Consider the following 22,111-nt stretch of genomic DNA (forward strand, 5'->3'; position numbering starts at 1 on the left):
TCGGTTCTGGGTAAGACTCCCTATGGGCCCCAATTGCTGACCAGGCCAAGGGTCCCCACTCGTGCACAGATTCGTGCACCGGGCCTCTAGTATGTATATATAAAGGGGGCAGGACAGCCTGTGTAGCTCAGTGGTTGAGCATCGAGCTATGAAGGAGGACACGGTTCCGCTCCCCATCAGGGGACGTAGGAGGCAGCTCATCATTGATGTTTCTCTCTCTCTCTCCTCCCTTCCTCTCTGAAAAGAAAAAAAATATTTTTAAGGGGGGGGGCAGGAAATGGGGGACATCTATAACACTCTCAACAATTAAAAAAGAAAGCAATGCCAGCAGAGCTGCTGTGCCCAGGCCATGGCCCCAAGCCCCACCGCTGCTTCAGAGTCGCCTGCGGGGGCTTTGAAAGTCCCGAATTGGGGTTATTTTCTCCCTCAGAGGGAAATGTTCACCTTCTGTACCTGGCAGTTATTTCGCTTCCTGAGTTCTTGGCGACAGGAAACCATTTTTTTCACTCTGCTCACATTGCAAACCGGCGCCTGCAGCAAGATGCCACCCTTGACCGTCGGTAGCCTAGACTCCCAGTAACCAACGCAGACGGCAAGCACGGAGCATTTATTTTACGATGCAGAACGACAGTCAGACTCTGGCTGCGGTGGCGGCTTCATGTAGACAAAGGGCAAGGGGCACCACAGGATGAACATGTTACCACAGGTGGGATGAACAGCGACTCGACTACAACCATTTCCTGTTTGGTCCCATAAATACTGAAACAGGCGAAATACAGAGCATTGGTGGGCATCCTGGACTTGGGCTTCACAGCTCCATTTGGCAGCAAACAGGTTACTTGGCTGTGATGTAGATGGTTATTTTAGTTAATGCTCGTTTGCCAGTAGGGGAAAACCCTGACCAGCCCCCCCCAGCGTGGAGCCCACCACACCCCGGGCAGGTTCAGATTCAACTCAGACAGCAGTGAACAGTCTCGAAACAGCAGAGCAGCGAATGGCAGCTTTCCTCCAATGGAAACGGTGGTGGGGGTGGGTGGGGGACGAAGCCCAGATAAACATAAGACGTTGCCAGTTAGAACAGTCTGTAACCCAATTTGGACATCTGGACCTGGGTCCTGTGACCGTCACTCAGAACCAGAGCCAGCCGGTTGAAGGTTTTATGTCCTGGCTGCCCGGGGAGCAGCTGACCCATCTGCTCTTGGCTCCTCAGCCAGAACAGAAAGAAACAGATGCCTCGGGACGCTGGGGCCTCTAAGAAAACGGAGGGGCCCCCACCAGGGCACGGACATATTTTGGGAAAGAATAAAGTCCTCAGTACGACGTCGGTCAAGGGCAAAAGCAGAGAAGAGGATTTCTATCTGTAGTGACATCCTTCATTTTCCCAGCCCAGGGAGACGGTGAGAATACTTTCAGGCCTGAGGAAGCACATCAGCGGGACAGACGTAAAAAGCCAGGCCGTGTGTCCAACCCCCCACTGGCCGGGCTGAGTGACCGTCCACAGGAGACTGTCAGCAGGAAGCAAAAAGCACTGGTTTTGGGAGAAGCGTTGCGTGCGCGGCCACAGCACAGCTCCGCGGGGGAGCGTTCTTTGAGCAGCACATTCTTTCCTGTTTCCTGTTCATCATGTTTATTTCTTCTCAAATTAAAGACACATTTTGGGTTGTGCAAGGATGTTCTCAGATTCCTAAGGCAGACGACTCTCACGCTGCTATGCAGAGATGATGACTATGGGACTTTACAAACAAGAGGCTTTCTATGCCATTCAGTGGTGGACGTTTTGAAAGCCGGAGGTCTGCACGCGTCTCGGCATTGCTGGGCGTGAGCCTCGGGCCTGGTTCCAGTGTTTGTTTACAAAGGCACAGACAACCAGACACAGGGGTGGCGGATGGATAACGACTCCCAGGTCATCGCTGGGGCACACACACCTGAGACCGTTCAGCGAGGAGGACACACGGTAAAAACCAGACCGAGTTCATTAAAAACGCATCACGTCTGCACGGTCATTCAACAGAAGGCCGAGCGAGGCTGTGGCTGTGGCTGTGGCTGCTGGCAGCGCCCGGGCACGGAGCCTCCGTGGTGGCGAGAGACTAATGGAAGGAATGTCAGCCCCGAGCAAGGCCACGCCAGCCACAGCCCGACCAGGAAAGTCTCCAAAGCAGCTTTGCAGGAAGTTGCCTCATTTACTAATAAGTTAAGAAAATCTTCGTTTTGTTTGTGGCCCAAAATCCAGAAAAATCAAAGCCGGCAGAAAGCCACTGGGGGGAGTGGAGGGTGGGGCATGTCAGTCCCCGACGATCCTCGGAGCCCGCGGCCACGTCTCCGACGACTGATGACAGAGTCTGCGTGAAGGCCAAGGGGACCGTCCTGCGGGGCGGCCCTTCTCTGTTCACGGCCCACGTGGGGCTGGGGCTCTCGAGGGCGGGGCAGGAGCCGGGGAAGCAGTGCTTTCAAGCTGGTCCCCACAGATCAACGCGACATCTCCTCCCCCGGCCGCCGGCAGGGCGTCTCCTTGGCTGGTGTTCGGGGAAGCAGAAAGGAGGAAAGGGGACGGAATCCTGGGGAGGTCGCAGAAGCGTCCAGTGAGGGAGAGCTTGCCCAGCAGGCGACCACCCCGCCGTCCTGCGGACGCGGGTCAGCTCCGCAGAAGGCTGAGTGTGGTTTAAAGGCCTCGCTGACTTCACCACATGGCAAGCGTTTTCAAGTCGGCAGGACTTCACGCGACGTGATTATTGCTCTTTGTTTCCAAGAGGCCTGGCCTCCGGGAGGCTGTTCCTGTTTTCCGATTAGAGACCCGCGGGAACCGGGGGGCCGGCCGTGGGAGCCACGGGCCTGAACAGCAGGAGGGAGACGGGACGGGGAGCGAGGGCCTTCCGTTCCTTTTCCAGGGAACTCAGTCCCTGCAGGCAGGCTCCCGGCGGGCCAGACCTGCTCACCCAGGAGGGCTGCCTCTGACACGCCCCGGGCTCAGCAACGCTGGTCACAGGCGGGAGGGAGGAGCCTCGAAGGCCGGCTGGCGGTGCAGCGTCCCCATCAGAAACCCGCCGGGTTGGGAGTCGCAGCCTGACGCGGACACAAGCACGCGTGGCCCCCGGCCGGCTCTGGGCGCACAGCCACGCCGAGTCCGGGGACCCGACACGCGGTGCGTTCCCAGGGCGTCGGTGCCTGTGTTTCCTTTTCCCGAAACGACCGTCTTCTCAGCAGAGCGGACAAGCGCTGCGAACACCCACAACCCTCCCCGCCTCCGGCTGCCCACCCCCCGGAGGGACGCACCCGCAGGCCCAGCTCCCGGCCCTCGGCAGCGGGGACCCCCTTTCTGTGCCTGTCCCCACCCCACTCTCTGCCAGGCCCCAGGGCACGGACTTCCCTGGCTTCGGTGCCCAGGCCCCGGGCATGGTGGCCTCTGCCTAGCACAGGGTCTCCCCAGACGATGGAGGCGCAACACCCGCCCTCGGTGGCCTCTGCTGGCGGGCGTGGGGCGTGGGCTGTGCGATCTCGCCATCAGCACCAAGGCGGGGGCGCTCACGGTGGCACTGGACCCAGCTCTGGCTTCACAGTCGTCCCCCCTGCGGGGGTGTCGCCCACAGAGGAGTCCGGGCCGGGCCCGCCTGCAGGGAGACCTGCGTGCCCTGAGAGGGCCGTGCAGAGGTCGGCGGGTCCCAGCCTCCGCGTCTGGCCCGGGGGCCGCGCGAGGCCGTCTTCACATTCCAGGGCGATGGCTCAGCGGCAGCTGGCTCTGCTCAGCCCCCAGGGAGCCGACGTCGGGGGTCCCCAAATCCCCGCTGGTTTGGACTGCAACCCCCAAAGGGGCAGGAATGGCCGCACATGCACTTCCCTACCCAGCTGACCGGGGGGTCAGGCGGCAGAGGGCGGGGGGCCGCATCCGGAAGGAGGACAGCAGCGTGCACCCCGAGGCCCTGGCGCTCAGTGGTGCGGCCTGGGATCCTTGGGGGCCAGCGGCTCCGTGCCGTCCTCCGGCGTCCAGCTGGCTGAGGCCAGGCTCTGCATGGCCTCCCGCTGGTGCTGCCTGGCCTTGTTGTAGAGCAGGACACCCGCCATCACCAGGACGGTGCCCACGGCCGACAGGCTGGTGATTTTGTTGCCGAAAACGATAATGCTGAGCCAGACGGACAGGGCGTGTTTCACGGTGCTGGCGACACTGCAAGACAGAGCGGGGTGTGCACGTGGCTGCCAGCCCAGGTCACTGCTGAGCGCCGACTGTCCTCGCTTGAGCCAGATTACAACAAGCAGAGAGGACAGCTGCCCCGAGCGGCACGGCGTGTTCGCCCGGGGCCTGAGGCTGCGGCAGGGGCAGCGCCACCGCGCCCGCTGTTGTCTTCGCACTGGGACAGTCCCCGCGGTGACAGCTCAGCTGCCACAGGAGAGAGGCTGACACGCACACGTGACGTGGCCACGCTGCCGACCACTGCTGGCGTGTCCGGCTCGTTCTTTCCTATTTGTTACTGAGATTGTGCTGTCATGAAATCCATCCTATGTAAGAAAAGGCTAATATGCAAATTACATCCTTGGGAGTTCGACCCGGAGACCAGGAGTCCAATCACTCGCTATGATGGGCGCTGACCACCAGGGGGCGGGATGAGACATGGCAGGGGACCAGCATGGAACAGAAGGCCCTGCTCCCAGCGGTGGGGCGGGGAACCTGATCCGCCCTGACTGCGGGCCAGGCCTAGGGACCTTACCCGTGCACGAATTCTGTGCACCAGGCCTCTAGTCCCGTTATAAAAGTGAGAACCAGCTAACCAGGCCTTTACCCCTCCCGGTTCCCAGAGCCCAGGGTCACGTGTGTGTTCACATGTAAGTGGGTGGCAGTTAGGCGAGAGCACGAATTCAGGTTTTCATTGAGCTCATTCCTTTCAGGTGCTCGCAGCCACCAGGGCCCCCGGCACCCGACCTGGGACAGGGTCCTGCGCGGCAGGTGCGCCCGCTGACCGTGCTGCTCCAGGCACAACAGGCTCACCCAGGGCAACCCCCCTGAAAAGCTCTCAGCCTGGCTGGGCGTGGCCTAGTGGTCGAGCATTGACCCAGGAACCAAGAGGTCAGGGTTCGATTCCCGGTCAGGGCACATGCCCAGGTTGCAGGCTTGATCCCCAAAAGGGGGCGTGCAGGAGGCAGACGATCCATGATTCTCTCTCATCATTGATGTTTCTCTCTCTCTCCCTCTCCCTTTATCTCTGAGATCAATAAAAACTTTTTTTTTTTTTTTTTTTTTTTTAAAAAAAAAGCTCTTTCACACACTTCATGTGTGTGTTTCAAATGGCACCCAAGGCAGCGGCCACTGTGCCCGGGACCTCGGCCGGCACGGCAGCACTTGGCACTCACGGACCTTCTATGAAAAGGCAGCCCTCGAGGCTTCTGCACAGACCGCGCCGACACCGGTCCTACCTGAAGGTCACGGGGGAGATCCTGCCCATGAGGGCGTAGGCCGTGACGCTCTGCAGGTGGAACAGGACGCCGTCCATCAGCAGCAGCAGCACCACGTCCTGCGTGTAGCTGAAGCTCCTCCCGCTCCTCCCGAGCACCGGCAGGTCCTGCGGCGGAGCAGAGCGGCGCCGCACGCCCGTCGGCCCGGGGCACCGGAAGGACCTCGTCCCACGTGCCCAGCCGCCGGGGCGGGCGAGCTGAGGCTGAGGGCGGTGCGACACCTGCCTTCTGGGTGGCGACCGGACAGCATCAACCAGGCGCGTGCCCGGTGCCCTCGGTCACCAGGGAATCGCAGCCCCAGCCACAGGGAGGGCCCCCCCCCCGCCGCCCCCGCCAGGATGCCGACTATAGAAACAGCAGGAACCAGAGAACGGGGGGCCCTTGGGCACTGCTGGTGGGAACGTAAGCCAAAGGGTGCAGCTGCTGAGTCTCGTTGCTCCTCAAACATGTAAACGCAGAGCACCCTGGCCGGGGAGGCTCGGCTGCTGGGGCACCGCTCTGAGGGGTCGCCGGTTCAGTTCCCCATCAGGGCACACGCCCAGGTTTCGGGCCCCACACCCCAGTGTGGAGCGGGCAGGAGCCGCCGATCCATGTTCCTTTCACATCACTGCCTCTCTCTCTCCCTCTCCCTTCCTCTCTCTCTAAAACCAATTTTAAAAATATTAAAAAAAAAAAAAGAAATGAAACTAAATCAGCCTAAAAACCGTCCCAGGAGAACCTCGGGAAACTCCCACAGCCGCGCTGGGCCTCGGAGGCCCGCACCAGGCCTGGCCTCCACCTTCTGTCTGTCCTCCTCGGGCACGCAGTGGGCACCGCCATTCAGCAAAGCGGGACACCCGCCACCCACTCTGCCCCCAACGCGCTGAAGACAGGCCGCCGGGGCCAGTGCCCAGGGCTGCCCATACTCACCATGAAGAAGACCCAGGCGGGAACCAGCATGGCCACGGCGGCGGCGCTGGTGTAGAACTGCAGCTCGGCCGCCCTGCGGGCACAGCACGCCTGAGCCCGCCCGGACCCACGCGAGAGCCGCGGGAGCGCCGGGCAGAGCAGGCAGCAGGCTCCCGGGCGACCAGGAGGGCTGTGCCTGCTGAGCCCACCCACACGGCCATGGAGGACAGGCGGCCCGTACGGAGCCTCCACGGGGCAACGGGGCTTTTCTCCCGAGTCCCCACGGGTCCCTTTACCGCCCACCTGCGCCACAGGGAGAGCGAGGTCCCGGGCATTCAGGGCCCCGGCCCAGGGCGCTGTGATACTTACGAGAACCTGTACTTGTCCCCGCTGAGGAGCTTTTTTGAAAAAACGTTTTGCAAACTGGAATAAAGGAGAGAAGAGGTTACGTCGACGCAGGAAGTCAGTGGGAACCTGAAACGGACGAGGCGCCTGCAGCCTTCCTCAGGGCGAGGTGGAGCAATGGGCCTGCGGCCACCCAGCTCCGAGGTGTCGGAGGACCCCACAGCCCCCCCCCTGAACCAAGAGCCCCTCTAAATCAGCACCTGCCGTGGGCCGGCACCCAGGAAACGGAACAGGAGCTCAGGCTCATGAACTCCGGAAGGGGACAGACACATGGGAACCCACCCCCCGACACACACACACACACATATGCGTGCATGCACACACACACACACACACGCGTGCGTGCGCACACACGTGTGCGTACACACGCACATACACACGCGCGCACACAGACACACACATGCACGCACACACACGGCCAGAGAAAGCCAGGCAGTGTCCGTCCGGGCAGCAAGGGGCTGGCCCTGGCGAGGGGCGCTGCCGCGGGACCCCAGGAGCAGGGCGCGTTTTGTTTCAGGCAAAAACCTGGCGAGGACATGCGGGCAGGAACTCTCCTGGTCGGGCCGGGACCCAGAACAATGGCTCTGGAACGGCTCTGGGGACACCGACAACCCAGACCGGAGCCGGGCACAGCTGGGGGCTCCGCTCCCTTCAGGAACCGCCGCTGCAGGACCGTTGGACACGGGGAGGCGGCCGGCGGGGCTCAGGGGCTGAGCATCGACCTAGGACCCAGGAGGTCAGGGTTCCATTCCCGGTCAGGGCACAGGCCCGGGTTGTGGGCTCCATCCCCAGTGTGGGGCATGCAGGAGGCAGCCGATCCCTGATTCTCTCTCATCATGGATGTTTCTCTCTCCCTCTCCCTTCCTCTCTGACATCAATAAAAACATGTTATTAAAGAAAAAAAAAACGAAACTGGAGGGAGGTTCATGGAGAAAGACACCTCCTGTGACTTAAACAGAAGGCTGGGGGGGCGGGGGGAGGGCGTGGAGGCCGCAGAACTGAGGCTGCGGGGCGCGCGGTGCAGGAGGCTGTGTCGGTCGGTCGGTCGGTGGGTCGGTCGGTCAGTCAGTCCTGCTTCTAGGAGCCACAGAGGCAGGGCCACGCCCCCGAGAGGTGGAGGTGGAATTAAAGTTGTTTACTTTCTCTTAGCAGGTTATTCAAAACCTCAAGCTGCGCTTCGGGGGTGACAGCGACCCCGACCCCCGACCCCCGACCCCCGTGGCGGTGTTTCCTCCTCTCAGCAAAAGGACACAACTGGACGAGATTGCTGGGGCTGAAGTGCTGGGCTGCCTGCGCAGGGCGGGCCTCACCAACGCCCGACGCAGCGGCGCCCAGATGCGTCCACAGCAGCCGGACGCGCTCGGGCCCTCCTGCCTAGCGCCCCGCTCCCCGCCCCCAGCACGGCCCTGTGAGCTGCTTACGCATCAGGCCGCGAGCCACCACGTCCCAGCTTGTTCCTGGAGGAAAAGCGGCCTCACCGAGGAACCCCCAGGTTTGCTCTTGAGGAAAAGGCAGCAGCAGACACTGGCCAAGCTTTAGGTTGTGGGAGGGAACTGAGCTGCTCTGGACTGAGGCCCCCGTCACCCAGCTGAGGCCGGTGAGCGGCGCCCCCAGGCACACGGGTGTCCCCGCGCTCCCCGTCCCCACAATCCCCGGACTCACCAGTCCATGATGTTGGTGGACAGCGCGGCCGAGAAGCCCAGGATGTTGAAGCTCATCTCGGTGGCTGTGCACAGGGCCAGGCCTCCCATGACAGGGACGAGGGAGAGGTTGACCAGCAGCCCTGCAAGGAGGAAGGGGGCCCGGCTGTGACCCCGGCTGTGACCCTGGAGCCCGGCTGTGACCCCGGCTGTGACCTGGGAGCCCAGCTGTGACCCCGGCTGTGACCCAGGAGCCCAGCTGTGACCCCGGCTGTGACCCTGGCTGTGACCTGGGAGCCCGGCTGTGACCCTGGCTGTGACCTGGGGGCCCTGCTATGACCCTGGCTGTGACCTGGGGGCCCGGCTGTGACCCTGGCAGTGACCTGGGAGCCTGGCTGTAACCCTGGCAGTGACCCGGAGGCCCAGCTATGACCCTGGCTGTGACCCTGGCTGTGACCTGAGGGCCCGGCTGTGACCCCGGCTGTGACCCTGGCTGTGACCTGGGGGCCCGGCTGTGACCCCGGCTGTGACCCTGGCTGTGACCTGGGGGCCTGGCTGTGTGACCTGGGGGCCCTGCTGTGACCCTGGCTGTGACCTGGGGACCCGGCTGTGACCCCAGCTGTGACCCCGGCTGTGACCTGGGGGCCCGGCTGTGACCATGTGTGGCCCCAACGCTCCTCTGGGAGCCATGCTGCTTCCTGCCTCCCCAGGAGAGCCGGGCCCCCCCTTCATCCAGAGCCAGCGCCCTGGTCTCTGTGCTGGAGGGAGGCAGAGGCACAAGAACCCGCCCCCTCAATGCCAGGCCCCCCGACGGCCTCTGCCGGGCCTGGGTGACCCCCAGGCTCCACAATTCTCACCGGCAAACGGGAGAGGAAGGCAGACGGGCTCCAGGGATTCTACTAAAAGGAGAAACTGGGGGTGGGAGGACTCAGTGCCTGACACCCACGAGGTTTATTCCCTTTTCATTCTGCGCCTAAACCCCGGGACGTGAGCGGGAGACAGTCCTCTTGTACAGGGAGGACCACGCCCACGAGCAGGGACCCCACGGCACCGCCGCTGACCTCAGGGCAGCGTGGACGAGGGCGCGAGCCCTCCCTGTTCGGCCAGGAGGAGGAGGAAGCGCAGCCTCAGACCATGGCCACGTCCGCGTCCCAGGCCCTGCTGCCCGGAGCGCAGCTCAGGTTCCTCAGGCGGCGCCGGCCGGCAAACCCTCGGCCCGCGTGGTGGCCCTGCCCCGCGCCTGGTGCCCGCACTCGCCCGGGGCTCTCTGCCCGGGGGTTCTGCTGAGGACAGTGCGTGTGAAACCCGAGGGCCGGGACCCTGTGCGCCGGCCCTCCTTCAGGAAGGACCTGTCCCGGGTGCTTTTTGCTAAATTCCACCAGGACTTTCTCACTGTTCTCGGGAGCCAGTGGCCGGCGGGGGGCGGGGGGCGGGGCGGGGCGCTCACCCGTGTACTCGCCCAGGATCATCCGGGACAGAATCACAGTGAAAACGGGGGCGGAGCTCTTCACCGTCTCAGCGAACGAAACGGCCACGTTCTTCAGGCTGACCAGACCCAGCACCACCGTGGCGAACCTGCAGAGAAGCCGGAGGGGTGGTCGGGATGGGCGAGTCCGCTGGTGGCTCTCAGCTGCTCTGCCAGGCGTCAGCCGGGGCCACACCTGACCCCCCGCACGCGCTCTGCTGGATCCGGCCCTCGGGAAACGCCACACACCTGCAAGGGCCCCTGTGGCCGAGCGTGGGCCCCGCAGGAGACACGTCACCCCGACCCCATGACCCCGGACCCCATGACTAAATCAGTGCCGGGCCGCTCCAGAAAGGACCCATCCGGCACCGAGGCCCACAAAGCCAGGGGCGGTGCTGCCTGGAAACGCAGACTTTGGAGTCTGCACTGAACTCACAGCCGAGCACCAACAGTGACGTCACTTGGCCGGCCGCTCACTCTTGGTGACGGGAAAGGCATTTTAGTTTATTTTGTTTATTTTGTTAAATCTGCCGTTATTGATTTTTTTGAGACAGAGAGGAAGGGAGAGGGATAGGAAGACAGAAACATCGATGAGAGAGTAACATCATTGATGAGCTGCCTCCTGCACACTCCCCACAGGGGATGGAGCCCGCAACCCGGGCATGTGCCCTGACCGGGAATCGGATAGGAGGCCTCCTGGCTCCTGGGTTGATCTCAACCGCGGAGCTACACCGGCCAGATGGTAAAGGCATTTTATTTTATTTTAATTACTTTTTAATTTTTTTAAAAAATATATTTTATTGATTTTTTACAGAGAGGAAGGAAGAGTGATAGATAGTCAGAAACATCGATGGGAGAGAAACATCGATCAGCTGCCTCCTGCACACCTCCCACTGGGGATGTGACCGCAACCAAGTTACATGCCCTTGACCGGAATCGAACCTGGGACCTTTCAGTCCGCAGGCCGACGCTCTATACACTGAGCCAAACCGGTTTTGGCTATTTTAATTACTTTTTAAAAATATCTTTATTTATTTATTTTTAATCCTCACCTGAGGATATTCTCCCATTGACTTTTAGAAAGACTGGAAGAGAGAGGGAAAAAGCGAGAAACACTGATGTGTGAGAAACCCATCCATTTGTTGCCTCCTGCACGCGCCCTGACCAGGGCCTGGGCCGGACAGGAGCCTGCAACAGAGGTACGTGCCTTTGACGGGAATCCAACCCGGACCCTTTGGTCCGCAGGCCGCAGCGCTACCCACTGAGCGAAACGGGCGGGGGAGGGAAAGGCATTTCAAATACCGTGCGAAGAGCCCAGCCCGCCCCCAAGCCAGGCCCGCACCTCATGAGGCCCACGAAGAGCATGGTCATGATGAAGTTGGGCGGGTAGGCGAGCCGGACTTTGTGCTGGTGCAGGCAGCAGGGGACGAAGATCTTCAGGCAGCCGATGCACGTGGTGGACAGCATCTGCACGGCGCCTGGGGGAGGGCAGGGGAAGGGGGGGTGGTGTTTGAGCTGCAGCCGTGGCCCCGCCCACCTGTGTCCTCACCCAGCTCTGTGCCCGCCCACCTGCCCATAACCCCGCCCTCCCCCAGCCCTGTGCCCCGCCCACCTGCCCGTAACCCCGCCCTCACCCAGCTCTGTGCCCCGCCCACCTGCCCATAACCCTGCCCTCACCCAGCCCACCTTGTGGCCCCGCCCTCCCTGTGGCCCCGCCCTCACCCAGCTCTGTGCCCCGCCCACCCTGTGGCCCTGCCCTCACCCAGCTCTGTGCCCACCCTGTGGCCCTGCCCACCCTGTGGCCCGCCCTCCCCGCCCTGTGCCCCGCCCACCTTGTGGCCACGCCCTCACCCAGCTCTGTGCCCCGCCCACCGTGTGGCCCTGCCCTCCCCCAGCTCTGTGCCCCGCCCTCCCCCAGCCCTGTGCCCACCCCGTGGCCCGCCCTCACCCAGCTCTGTGCCCGCCCACCCTGTGGCCCGCCCTCACCCAGCCCTGTGCCCACCCTGTGGCCCGCCCTCACCCAGCCCTGTGCCCACCCTGTGGCCCGCCCTCACCCAGCATGCTGGGCTCGCCCTCCAGCAGCGAGAGGATGTACTTGTTGAGGAAGAGGGTGCAGAAGCTGAGGAAGAACCAGAGCGTGAGGTAGAGCAGCGCCCGCGAGCTCCACACGCCCAGGTCCGCCTCGATGACCGTGGTCTCGGTGATGGTGACGGTGAGCACGCTCTCCTCGGCGGCGCCGTCGCTCTTGGCGAAGACGATCTTCTCACTTCGGGGGCCCAACAGGGAGCCCCAGCCGAGGGGCGGCTTCCCCCGGGGCGTCTCCTCGGGGCCCGGGGCCAGCTCCGCGGGTTTTGCCGGCGCCGACATGGTGTCCCCGCGGGCGCGCCCTCAGGTGGAAGGACCGACGCGGCGCCCTGGGGTCCGCGGCCGCCGGCAGGGAGCGGGGCGCAGCCGCCACGTCAGGACGGCGGACACGGGACTCGGGCGGCGGTTTACGTCCCCAAAAGCTTTCATCGCAGTCAAACCTGCAAGCAGGGGTCCGCCTCGTTTCCAGATCCACGTGTCCCCCAAACCCAAACCTCCAACGGCCGGCCCCCCCCCACCTCAAGGCCCAGGCCCGGCCCGGCTCCCAGGCCCCGCTGCTCCGGCAGGATCCGGAGTCTCCCTGCCTGTGGCTCCCGCTGCGGCTCTGCAGCTGCCCTGCCCGGCCCAGGCCTGGCTGGCAAGTCCTGACTTGGAGGCCGGGACAGCACAGGGGCGGGCGAGAGGGGGTGCACAGGGGCGGGCGAGAGGGGGTGCACAGGGATGGGCGAGAGGGGGTGCACAGGGGCGGGCTAGAGGGGGTGCACAGGCCCTTCCTCCCCTCACAGAACAAGCTGCAGTCACCCTCGGCATCCGGAACCCGGCGTCCGGAACCCGGGGTCAGAAACGGCCTCCGGGACCTGGGCCAGGCGTTCCGGCGTCCACGCTGCGTGTTTAAGCCGAGCTGCTGGTGGGGGCCCACCTCCCTCATTGCAGTGCGGGGCGAGGCGGGCAGAGGGCGGGTGGCCGCACTTCTCGGTAGATCTGAACAGCCCGGGCCCCCCTCCCTGCGCCCGCCCCACTCCCCAAAGCTGTGGGCGCCTCCCCCCAACCCGGCGGCCTCCCTGACCAGGGCCCACAGCCATGGGCTGCATGTCCCTCCTCCACGTCCGGCAGCCATCAGTTCCCGGCGGGCCCACGAGGTGCTAGGGACGCCGGGCCCACCCAGTCACACCGGACGACATTCCCATCCCCCCGCGACCAGAGCAGGGCCCAGGACGGCCCTCACCCCGTCCCACTCTTCCCGTGACACTGGAAGCCCCACAAACAGCCCACCTGCGGGACGAGTGGCTGGGACGGAGCAGGGACGGCAGACCCCACCTGCTCTTCCCGGGCAGCCGAGGGGACGGGCACCCCAAGTCCGCACGGTTCCCGTTTTTCGTCCAAGTGCCTGGGGAGGCACAGCGAGGGCTCAGAACACCTTAAAAATGGAAGTGGACGCTGGTCCTCACTCCCTCCGGACGAGACACTAACCCAGAGACCGCCTCCCGCTGCCGTTGTTTTCTCTTCAGAATAAACGGCCAGGCTGGGGCCGAGGCGAGGAGAGGCCTGCGGAGCGGGGGGCCCTCAGGGGCCCAAACCAGGAGGAAACACAGCGCAGAGCCCGCCCGGCTGAGACTAGAGAGGTGGCCCCGCCGTGACCTGCCCCCCCCCCCCCCCGCAAGAGACCCGGAGAACCTTGTGTGGGTGATTAAACAGCCTCGGGGCTCCTGGCCAACCTCCAGCCCCACGCAGAGGAGAGGAGTGAAGGAACCAGACAAGGAAGGGGGAGGGGGGAGGCGTCTGCAGGTGCAGCCCCTGGGAGACACCAGAGTGAAAACAGCCAGAAAGGCCCCTGGCAATCACCCACAGGCAGCACAGACCTGGCTCCCCGGGGGCCCTGGAGCGGGGGGGAGGGGGGGGGGCGCACGGCGGCTTCGGGCCACACCCCACAGAGGCTGCCAAGCCCCAGCAGAGGCCCCACCAGCCACCCACCCACCACCCCACCTGCCAAGGACTGGCACAGGTCAGGCCTGAGGGCCTTTGCAGATGAAGATCAGAGAACCCAGATCACCCCACTGAGGGCCCAGCGGGGAGCAGCCACCAGGAGCTCCAGGGAGGGACAGAGCCAAGGACGCAGGCCCCTCCGCTCTGAGGGGGACAGGACAGGCCACGGGGGTGGGGGTGGGGGGGGGCAGAGGCCACAGAAATGCCCGGGACGGAGGCAGGACGTCTGGAGGTGAAACAGCCCCTGAAACAAACCTGGGTGCTCTGGGCAGACCGTCTCCCACAGGACGGTCCTAAGTTACAGCGGGGCACGCTCTGCCCTCAGAAAGGGGCCAACAGTCACCAGCGATCACAGCGGAGATCACCAGCAGGAGACAGGCCTCGCGCTGCCCTGATCGGACGCTGTCGCCAGAAAACGCCAGACAAACCTGCATCTGCTGTGGCCCGAGCTCAGAGCTGGAGGAGACCAGGGGACACGGCCTCTCAGCCCCTGTGGGGTCCCCGGCAGGGCCAGTGGCCGGAAAGGGACTTGAGTGGGGCGCCACAGCAACACTGCGAGCACAGCGGCGGGGTGGCGGGGGGGGGGGGGGGGGGAGGAGCTTGGGAATCAATCACTCGCCCTGAGTGAATAAATGACAGAAACCCCCGCGGAGACGCCGCGAGGAAATCGCGGGACATCAGAGGGGAGGTCCCGATGCCCCGTGAGAACCCCCAGGTCTGCAGCATCAGGGTCCTGGGTTCGATTCCGGTCAAGGGCACACACCTCAGCTGCAGGCTCCTCCCCGGCCCGGGGCCCTGGTCGGGGCACGTGCAGGAGGCAACCAACCGATGTGTCTCTCTCACATCGATGTTTCTGTCTGTCTGTCCCTCTCTCTTCCACTCTCCCTAAAAAGCCATGGGAAAATATCCTCGGGTGAGGATTAAAAAAAGAATCACCACAGATGCTGAAACTACCAGATAGAAATCCTATATAATCAAAGGTGAATATGCACACTGTCTCAACAAACTCCTGAGTTCGACTGGGCGTTCAACCAGGGGGCGGGGCTGGCCAGCCAACTGCCCTCGACCCTCCCCCCACCAGGCCCACACCCGATCAGCCCCCCACCCTGATCGGGCCGGCCGGACCACTACCCGTGCATGAATTCGTGCACCGGGCCTCTAGTTGAGAAATAACAGGATGTTTAGGCTCAAAGTACACCCCTACCAGGTGGACACAGAGTACAAAGGGAAGAGAGATAAGGGACACTTCCCTCCAGGGGGGAAGGTAGAAGGGGGGGCTGCCCGTGGAGAACTGGGACTGGGACTTCCCGGTCCTGGGACATACGGGTGCAGAGACGGACGGAAAAGCACAGGGGCCCTGGCCGGGTGGCTCAAGCGGTTAAGAGTTCGTCCTGTACCCCCAAAGGTGGCCGGTTCCTTCTCAGTCAGGGCACATCCCCAGCCTGCAGGTTCCACAATCTCTGATGCTCGGAGAGTTGTCACCCAGCCCAGAAAAAAAAAAATTGGATCCTTACACCCACGGGAGACACAGGAGGTGGGGGAACTGCCTCACGGCCGTGCTCCTGTGTGAAACGCCCACGAGTGAAACCAGGACCAGGGAGAATGCGCGAGAACGCCTTTCCGGTCCCAGGGGCAGGCAGGGACCCCGCAGTGCAAACCCCAGAGGCATCGCCCAGGCATGCAGGGAAGCATGAAGGAACGGCCACCGGCTACAGTAAGACCTCTGTTTCCCAGAATACAGCACAGTCACGGCGTGTCAGGGTCCACACACAGAGCGCAGAAACAATTCCGACAACTCCACAGGAAATACGGCAAAAACGGGTGTCACAGAAGAGGGTTTCTACGTGGCCAATAAGCACAAGAAAGGGTGTGTAGCTGGGCCGGGTGGCTCAGTGGTTGAGCATCAACCCAGGAACCAAGAGGTCAGGGTTCGATTCCCGGTCAGGGCACATGCCCGGGGTTGCAGGCTTGATCCCCAGGGGGGGGCGTGCAGGAGGCAGCCAATAGATGATTCTCTCTCATCACTGATGTTTCTCTCTCTCTCTCTCTCTCCCTTCCTCTCTGAAATCAATAAAAATATATTTATTTTATTTTTTAAATATATTTTATTGATTTTTTACAGAGAGGAAGGGAGAGGGATAGAGAGTTAGAAACATCGATGAGAGAGAAACATCCATCAGCTGCCTCCTGCACACCTCCCACTGGGGATGTGCCCGCAACCAAGGTACATGCCCTTGACTGGAATCGAACCTGGGACCTTTCAGTCCGCAGGCCGACGCTCTATCCACTGAGCCAAAACGGTCAGGGAAATAAAAATATATTTTAAAAAAAAAAAAAAAAGAAAGAAAGAGAGAAAGGGTGTGTAGCCCTGGCCAGGTGGCTCAGTTGGTTAGAGCATCGAACCTTTAAGCCAGGGGTCCTCAGACTTTTTAAACAGGGGGCCAGTTCACTGTCCCTCAGACCATTGGAGGGCCGGACATTAGTTTAAAAAAAAACTATGAACAAATTCCTATGCGCACTGCGGGCCCGGGACGTGTCGGCTGCTAAGCAGGACAGGCAGCGGCACCCGGCGGGCCGGATCCATGTCCTCGGCGGGCCGCATGTGGCCCGCGGGCCGTAGTTTGAGGACGCCTGCTTTAAGCCACGGTTGCAGGTTCCATCCCTGGTCAGGGCACATACAAGAAGCAACCAAGGACGGTATAAATAAATGGAACAACAAATCAATGCTTCTCTCTCTCCACCCCCCACTTCTCTAACCAATAATTTTTTTAAAAAATATATTTTATTGATTTTTTTACAGAGAGGAAGGGAGAGGGATAGAGAGCTAGAAACATCGATGAGAGAGAAACATCCATCAGCTGCCTCCTGCACACCACTCACTGGGGATGTGCCCGCAACCAAGGTACATGCCCCTGACCGGAATCGAACCCGGGACCCTTCCGTCCGCAGGCCGACGCTCTATCCACTGAGCCAAACCGGTTTTGGCTAACCCATAATTTTTTTAAAATCGTACATTCGAGGTTGACATGAGGGAAATGTTTGCAGACCCTTACAAACCAGCAGTTCCAGCGAGAGACACAGGCTCCCCCCCCCCGCCCCCCCCCCCCCCGCCCCCGGAACCCAGCTGTCTGCCGGGGGAGAGCGAGCGTGTACACGGTGGGGGCTTTCACGCAACGCAACACGGGACGTCAGAAGGAGTAACTAAGTAACACATAGGAACGTACACACACACACACACACACGCATACACACGGAGCTGAGTGACACACAGGCTCTCTCCACATGGACGATGGGTGATGGAGCGACATCAGTGGTTATCATCGGTAATGAGCCTGGAGTTTTTAAACCTTGAACAGAACGAAACGGGGCCCTCTGGGATGCAGCGAAGGCCCTCCGATGCTGTGCTGGGTATCACACGGGAAAGACGTAGGAGCGGGCGGGGTCAGGGGCCCGACTCACCCAGGCGCTGTCCGTCGTCACAGCTGCCTCCGGCTCCCGCTCCCGCTCCCACCGCCAGTTCCTTCTCAGCCCACGTGACTCGCGTTCCTTTCAGGGAGAAACGGTTCCAGCCCTGCAAGACGGAAGCAACCTGATCTGACAAGGAAAAGGGACTCAGTGGACAGAGCGGCAGCCGGCGGACGGAAGGGTCCCGGGTTCGATTCCCGGTCAAAGGGCACTTGCTGGGGTTGCGGGCTCCATCCCCGGTAGGGGGTGTGCAGGAGGCAGCCGATCCATGATTCCCTCTCATCGTTGATGTTCTCTCTCTCTCTCCCTCTCTGAAATCAATAAAAATATATTTAAAAAAAAAACAAACAGCCAGACTCACCCGGAGCACCGGCCACCCCATCCAGGTCCCAGGTGACAAAGGTCAGAGTTCCCTCCCTCTCGGATGACGGCACAAATAACAAGGACTGAACGTAGCCGGGCAAGGAGCCGGTGGCTGAGGAGAGGCCGTGGCGAGGCCAGGGCGGGCTCTTCACCTTCTCCTCCTGGACCCAACCTCAGAGGTGCCCACGTAGGACGGGGCGGAAACAGGGCCCCGGGGACGGGACGTTGCAGGAAACCCATCTGTGACGTCTTCACGACCTTTAGGTGCCGCTCCGAATGAGATGGCCTCGGGGGCCCAGCCTCCACTGAGCCTGCCTGCCTGCAGGGAGGGGCTCGCGACCCACTGCATGGTGCCTGGGCCCGAACCCGGAGACAACGCCTCGTGCTGTGGTCCCGTCCCGCCACGCGCACTGCCCAAGGGAAGTTCAGCTGGAGCCGGCCAGTTTTCCCCAGCGAATTCTCGCAAACCCCTCCGGGCCAGGGCCAGTGGCCCGAGCAAAGGATCCCTGTCCTAGAACAAATGACTCAAGTCCTCAACACAGATGTTACAGAACTGTACCCCTGAGACCTAATACCTTTCTTCACCAATGTCACCCAATAAACCCAATGACAAAAAGAACCCACAAGCCGAAACCGGTTTGGCTCAGTGGATAGAGCGTCGGCCTGCGGACTGAAGGGTCCCGGGTTTGATTCCGGTCAAGGGCATGTACCTTGGTTGCGGGCACATCCCCAGTGGGGGGTGTGCAGGAGGCAGCTGATCGATGTTTCTCTCTCATCGATGTTTCTAACTCTCTATCCCTCTCCCTTCCTCTCTGTAAAAAAATCAATAAAATATATTTAAAAAAAAAAAAAAAAAAAAAGAACCCACAAGATGTCCCCAATCGCCAGGGGGAGGGCCCCAGACCGGTTCCAACTGTCACAGGGCATTTTAAAGTGCGCCGACCGTCCGCGGACGTCGCCCAGCGCCGTGCAGGAAGTCCACCTCTGGGGGCTCACCCTAAACAGCCCAACACAGGCCCGTGCCTGCCCATCTAACCGCCTTCAAACAGCTTTGCTCTCAAGGCCGGAACCCTGGACCCGACCCAAGTGGCCAGGAAGGCACTCCCAACGAACCCTGGCAGGCGCTGGCACAGGGCCGCCCAGGCTTCTGACCGAGGACACTGGCCACAGGTGAGCGCAGAGCCAGCCGCTCCGATTTAAAAGGTACAGCCGGTTCCCAACAGACACACGTCACCACCACCTAACTCTGTGCGGCCCAGGAGGTGGGATGGAAACCTGTGGATTTTTTTTTTTCACTTCCCTCCCTTTTCCAAGGTCTAGATTGAAAATGGGTTTCTTTAAAGTTAAAAACCTTTCCATTCCCGCCGAACCGTCTCGTCCTGCTCTCCGCCGTTCCCTGCAGGTTTAAATATTTTCAGTCAAGTAACATGCATCCATTTAAAAAAAAAAAAAACCCGCAAACGTTAGCAAACCCGCAGAACAGAGACTCCGCCCCTAAATAGAAGGGGTTTTATTTCCTAGCGCAGCGGCGAGCGGTGTCCAGAGCCTCCAGGCGCCAGCGGAGGACGTGGGGGGCGGGCGGGGGTCACCTGTGAACCCCCAAAGCCCGATCCCAGTGGAAGTCACTGACGGGGGCCAGCCCGGCAGGTACCCGACCCGACCCGACTTACAAAACCGCGGTCGCTGGAACCAGCACCCGGCAGGATGTCAACCATTATTTTTCATTTTCTAAAATCCTGGGCAAAAAAAATCCCCGAACGCCATGGATCCGTGGGCGATCGTGCCCTTCGGGGCCCCGGAGCGGAGGCGGCGGCTGCCCCTGCCCCAGGGCCATGCCCACCTCGGAGAGCCTCGGTGCCCGGGTTTAAAACGCAATCACCCCCGAGACTGTGACCGCCGCCCCTCGGCGCCGCGCCCCCGTCCGGCCCCACCTGTGTCCGCCGCCGGCCTCGGCAGCGGGACCGGAGGCTGGCCCCACCCGACCCCGCGGGGCGCCCTCCGCATCTGGAGCCGGGGCCTCGCATCCACGGAGCCGGGCCGTGGGCTCGGGGGTGGGGGGGGCCGGTGAGGCGGGGGCCAAAGGTGGGCCGGCTCCTCCGCGAGGTGAAGGTACGGGAAACAGGGCGGAGCGGGGCGTGATGGAGAAGCAGGGCGGGCCCTGGCCGGCCGCAGGGTCAGGCCTCCGGGAGGGGGTCAGCCCCGGGCGAGAGGGGGAAGGACGGGGTCCCTGGGGGAGGCCGGCTGGGGCGCGGGGGAAGGCTGGGGTCCCGAGGGCGGCGGGCGCACCGGAGGCCGCCGTGGCCGTTTGTGTTATTCGGCGTTTCCGCGTCCATCACACCCACCCTGAGACACGCCCCGCGCAGGACGCGGTTCGGGACCTGCTCCCAACGCGGGCCGGGAGCTCCTAGGCCGGGGCGCCGTCCAGGGCCCGGGCGGCGCCATCACCCGGAAAGCACGCCCGAGGCCCGCCCTCAGCGGGAAGGCAGCCCCGCCCCCGGCGCGGGAGGAGGAGGCTCCGCTGCGGGATCCTGGGGCCCCGCCACCCACCGGCTGGAGGGGCGCGATGACAGCAGGCGCGGGGCCTCCGTGCGCACCGGAGCGCGGGGCCTCGGCCCGCGGGGGTCGCTGTCGCGCACAGGGAGCCCGCCCGGGCCCGCGGACCCTCGCACCCCGCAGCGGGGCCGGGAGGCGGGTCGCCGGGCTCCGGGGGGGCGTGGCCCGCGAGGAATGCGTCACGCGGCTGCGCGGAGCCTCCCCGTCGGGGCTCGCCCGGGGCCTTAGGGGCGCGCGGCATGTAAGGTGCGGACGCCCGGACGGGGGGCGAGCGGATGGGAGCGCCTCTCGCGGGCGCCGAGAAGGACCGGAGCCGACCCGGCCCGAGCGGGCCCTGGGCGGCAGCTCCCTCGGGAAGGAAGGCGGCGGGGCGGGCGCACAGCGCACCGCCCCCTGCCCGGGCCTGGTGGGCGGGTCCGCTGCCGCCGGAGTGCTCTTCGGAGCCGGAAGTGACGCACCGGAAGCTGACGGCAGGGGAGGGGCACTGCCCGGACGGGTCCGTACCACCGGCCCAGGGGAGGGTCCGCCCCTGAGCCGCCCGATGGCACAGCCCGGGCCGCACCCCCGGCCCAGGCGGGGTCCGCCCAGGAGACCGAGGCGCCTGCCGCCCAGCCCGCGGGGCTGCTGTTGAGTCTCGGCTTCAGCGGCAGCAAGTCCAGCGCAGTGAGGCGGCGGCTGTCCCCCTTGCCCGGGGTTTCTCTCCCCGCAGTTTGTTGCCCCAGGTCACCCACGGCCCGGACAGCCTAGAACGGAAGATGGCAGGAATAAAGAACGTGTTTTCAACGGCAGGGTGTGCCGATGGTGGGTCGTCGGCTGCAGACCGGCTGCCCAGCATCGCGGCCATTGTGTTCACCCTCATTTCACGTAAAAACGGCCCCGAAGTGCGAGGAGCGATGCTGGCGATTGGGACACGCCAGGGAGAAGCCCGGTGGACAGGCGGGTGCGCACAGGGTGTCCGAGGGCCTGAGCCCGAACAGGAACGTGCCTCCGCAGGAGGGGTGCTGTCCTAGCGGGAGCCCCTGTGGCCCCACCCCCTTGGTGGGCTCCCCAGGCCTGGAAGGTCCCCAGGCCCTTTGCGGAGAAGAGGGACCCTGTGGGGAAGGCTCATGCCCCGTGAGGCAGCCCCTCGCTGGAGACGGCAGCGGGGTGTGGGTGCGCCTCTGGGTCCCCAGAGCTTGGATGCCGGCCAGCAGGCCGCAGGTGGCGCTTGTGCAAACTGACCAGATCACCTGCCGCCCACACACGGGCTGGGCCAAGCAGGCCGCCAGGGGGGGCAGCAGACACCTCCCAGCTGCACAGTGGGTGACCCGTCCCCCAACCTGCCTGGATGTACAAGGGTCTCCCACCGAAGTGCAAACTCGCTTGTGATTTAACAGGCAGAGCGGTGGACACTGGGCTGGGAGGCGGACACTGGAGGGACATGTGGTTGATTCTGGCTCCCGCCCAGTGCTCTGTCCCATGTCTGTAGCGCCCACTTTGATCCTGGCAAAGCCTTGCCACACACCCACCAAGGGCTCAGGGGAAGGAGCAGGGGGGCGAGGCAGGTGCTCCAAGTTCCAGCCACGCCCCAACCCCACAGGCCAGATGGAGCTGGTGAGGATCCAGGCTCAGAGCAGGTCCTATTTGTAGGCTCTGCACCCCTACTGCTCCTCCCTGTGAGACAGGCAGCCACACCCACAGCCCCTGCCCTGGGGACACCTGCCCAGCCCCAGGGGCCAGGCTGACAGAGCACTTGGGAGTTTTCAGCGCCTCTCCCATCTCTCATGGAGGACCCAGCCCACCTCCCTCAGTGTCTTAGAACCAAATAAAGTTGTCACTCAACCCA

General features: G+C 63.1%; 1 protein-coding gene across 11 annotated transcripts; it reads right to left on the minus strand.

Annotated features, from left to right (window-relative positions):
• Nucleotides 1-592: 592 nt before the first annotated feature.
• SLC35E2B (solute carrier family 35 member E2B) lies at nucleotides 593-20,700 on the minus strand. Of its 11 annotated transcripts, none has more exons than XM_080654908.1 (12): nucleotides 20,281-20,700; nucleotides 19,085-19,129; nucleotides 17,365-17,476; nucleotides 13,195-13,339; nucleotides 11,892-12,362; nucleotides 11,180-11,315; nucleotides 9,820-9,947; nucleotides 8,395-8,515; nucleotides 6,697-6,750; nucleotides 6,349-6,421; nucleotides 5,401-5,546; nucleotides 593-4,156 (listed from the first exon to the last, which is right to left on the minus strand). In XM_080654908.1, exons 5-12 carry the CDS (start codon nucleotides 12,202-12,204, stop codon nucleotides 3,922-3,924), a joined length of 1,206 nt encoding a protein of 401 aa, XP_080511034.1. In that variant the 5' UTR covers nucleotides 12,205-12,362; nucleotides 13,195-13,339; nucleotides 17,365-17,476; nucleotides 19,085-19,129; nucleotides 20,281-20,700; the 3' UTR covers nucleotides 593-3,921. The 11 variants fall into 11 exon arrangements, with proteins under 11 accessions (XP_080511034.1, XP_080511035.1, XP_080511033.1 ...); XM_080654909.1 differs by lacking the exon at nucleotides 20,281-20,700 and adding an exon at nucleotides 20,076-20,268; XM_080654907.1 differs by lacking the exon at nucleotides 19,085-19,129.
• Nucleotides 20,701-22,111: the final 1,411 nt, after the last annotated feature.

The sequence above is a fragment of the Plecotus auritus genome (genome assembly GCF_963455305.1).
Source record: "Plecotus auritus genome assembly, chromosome: 2".
Taxonomy (NCBI): Eukaryota; Metazoa; Chordata; class Mammalia; order Chiroptera; family Vespertilionidae; genus Plecotus; species Plecotus auritus.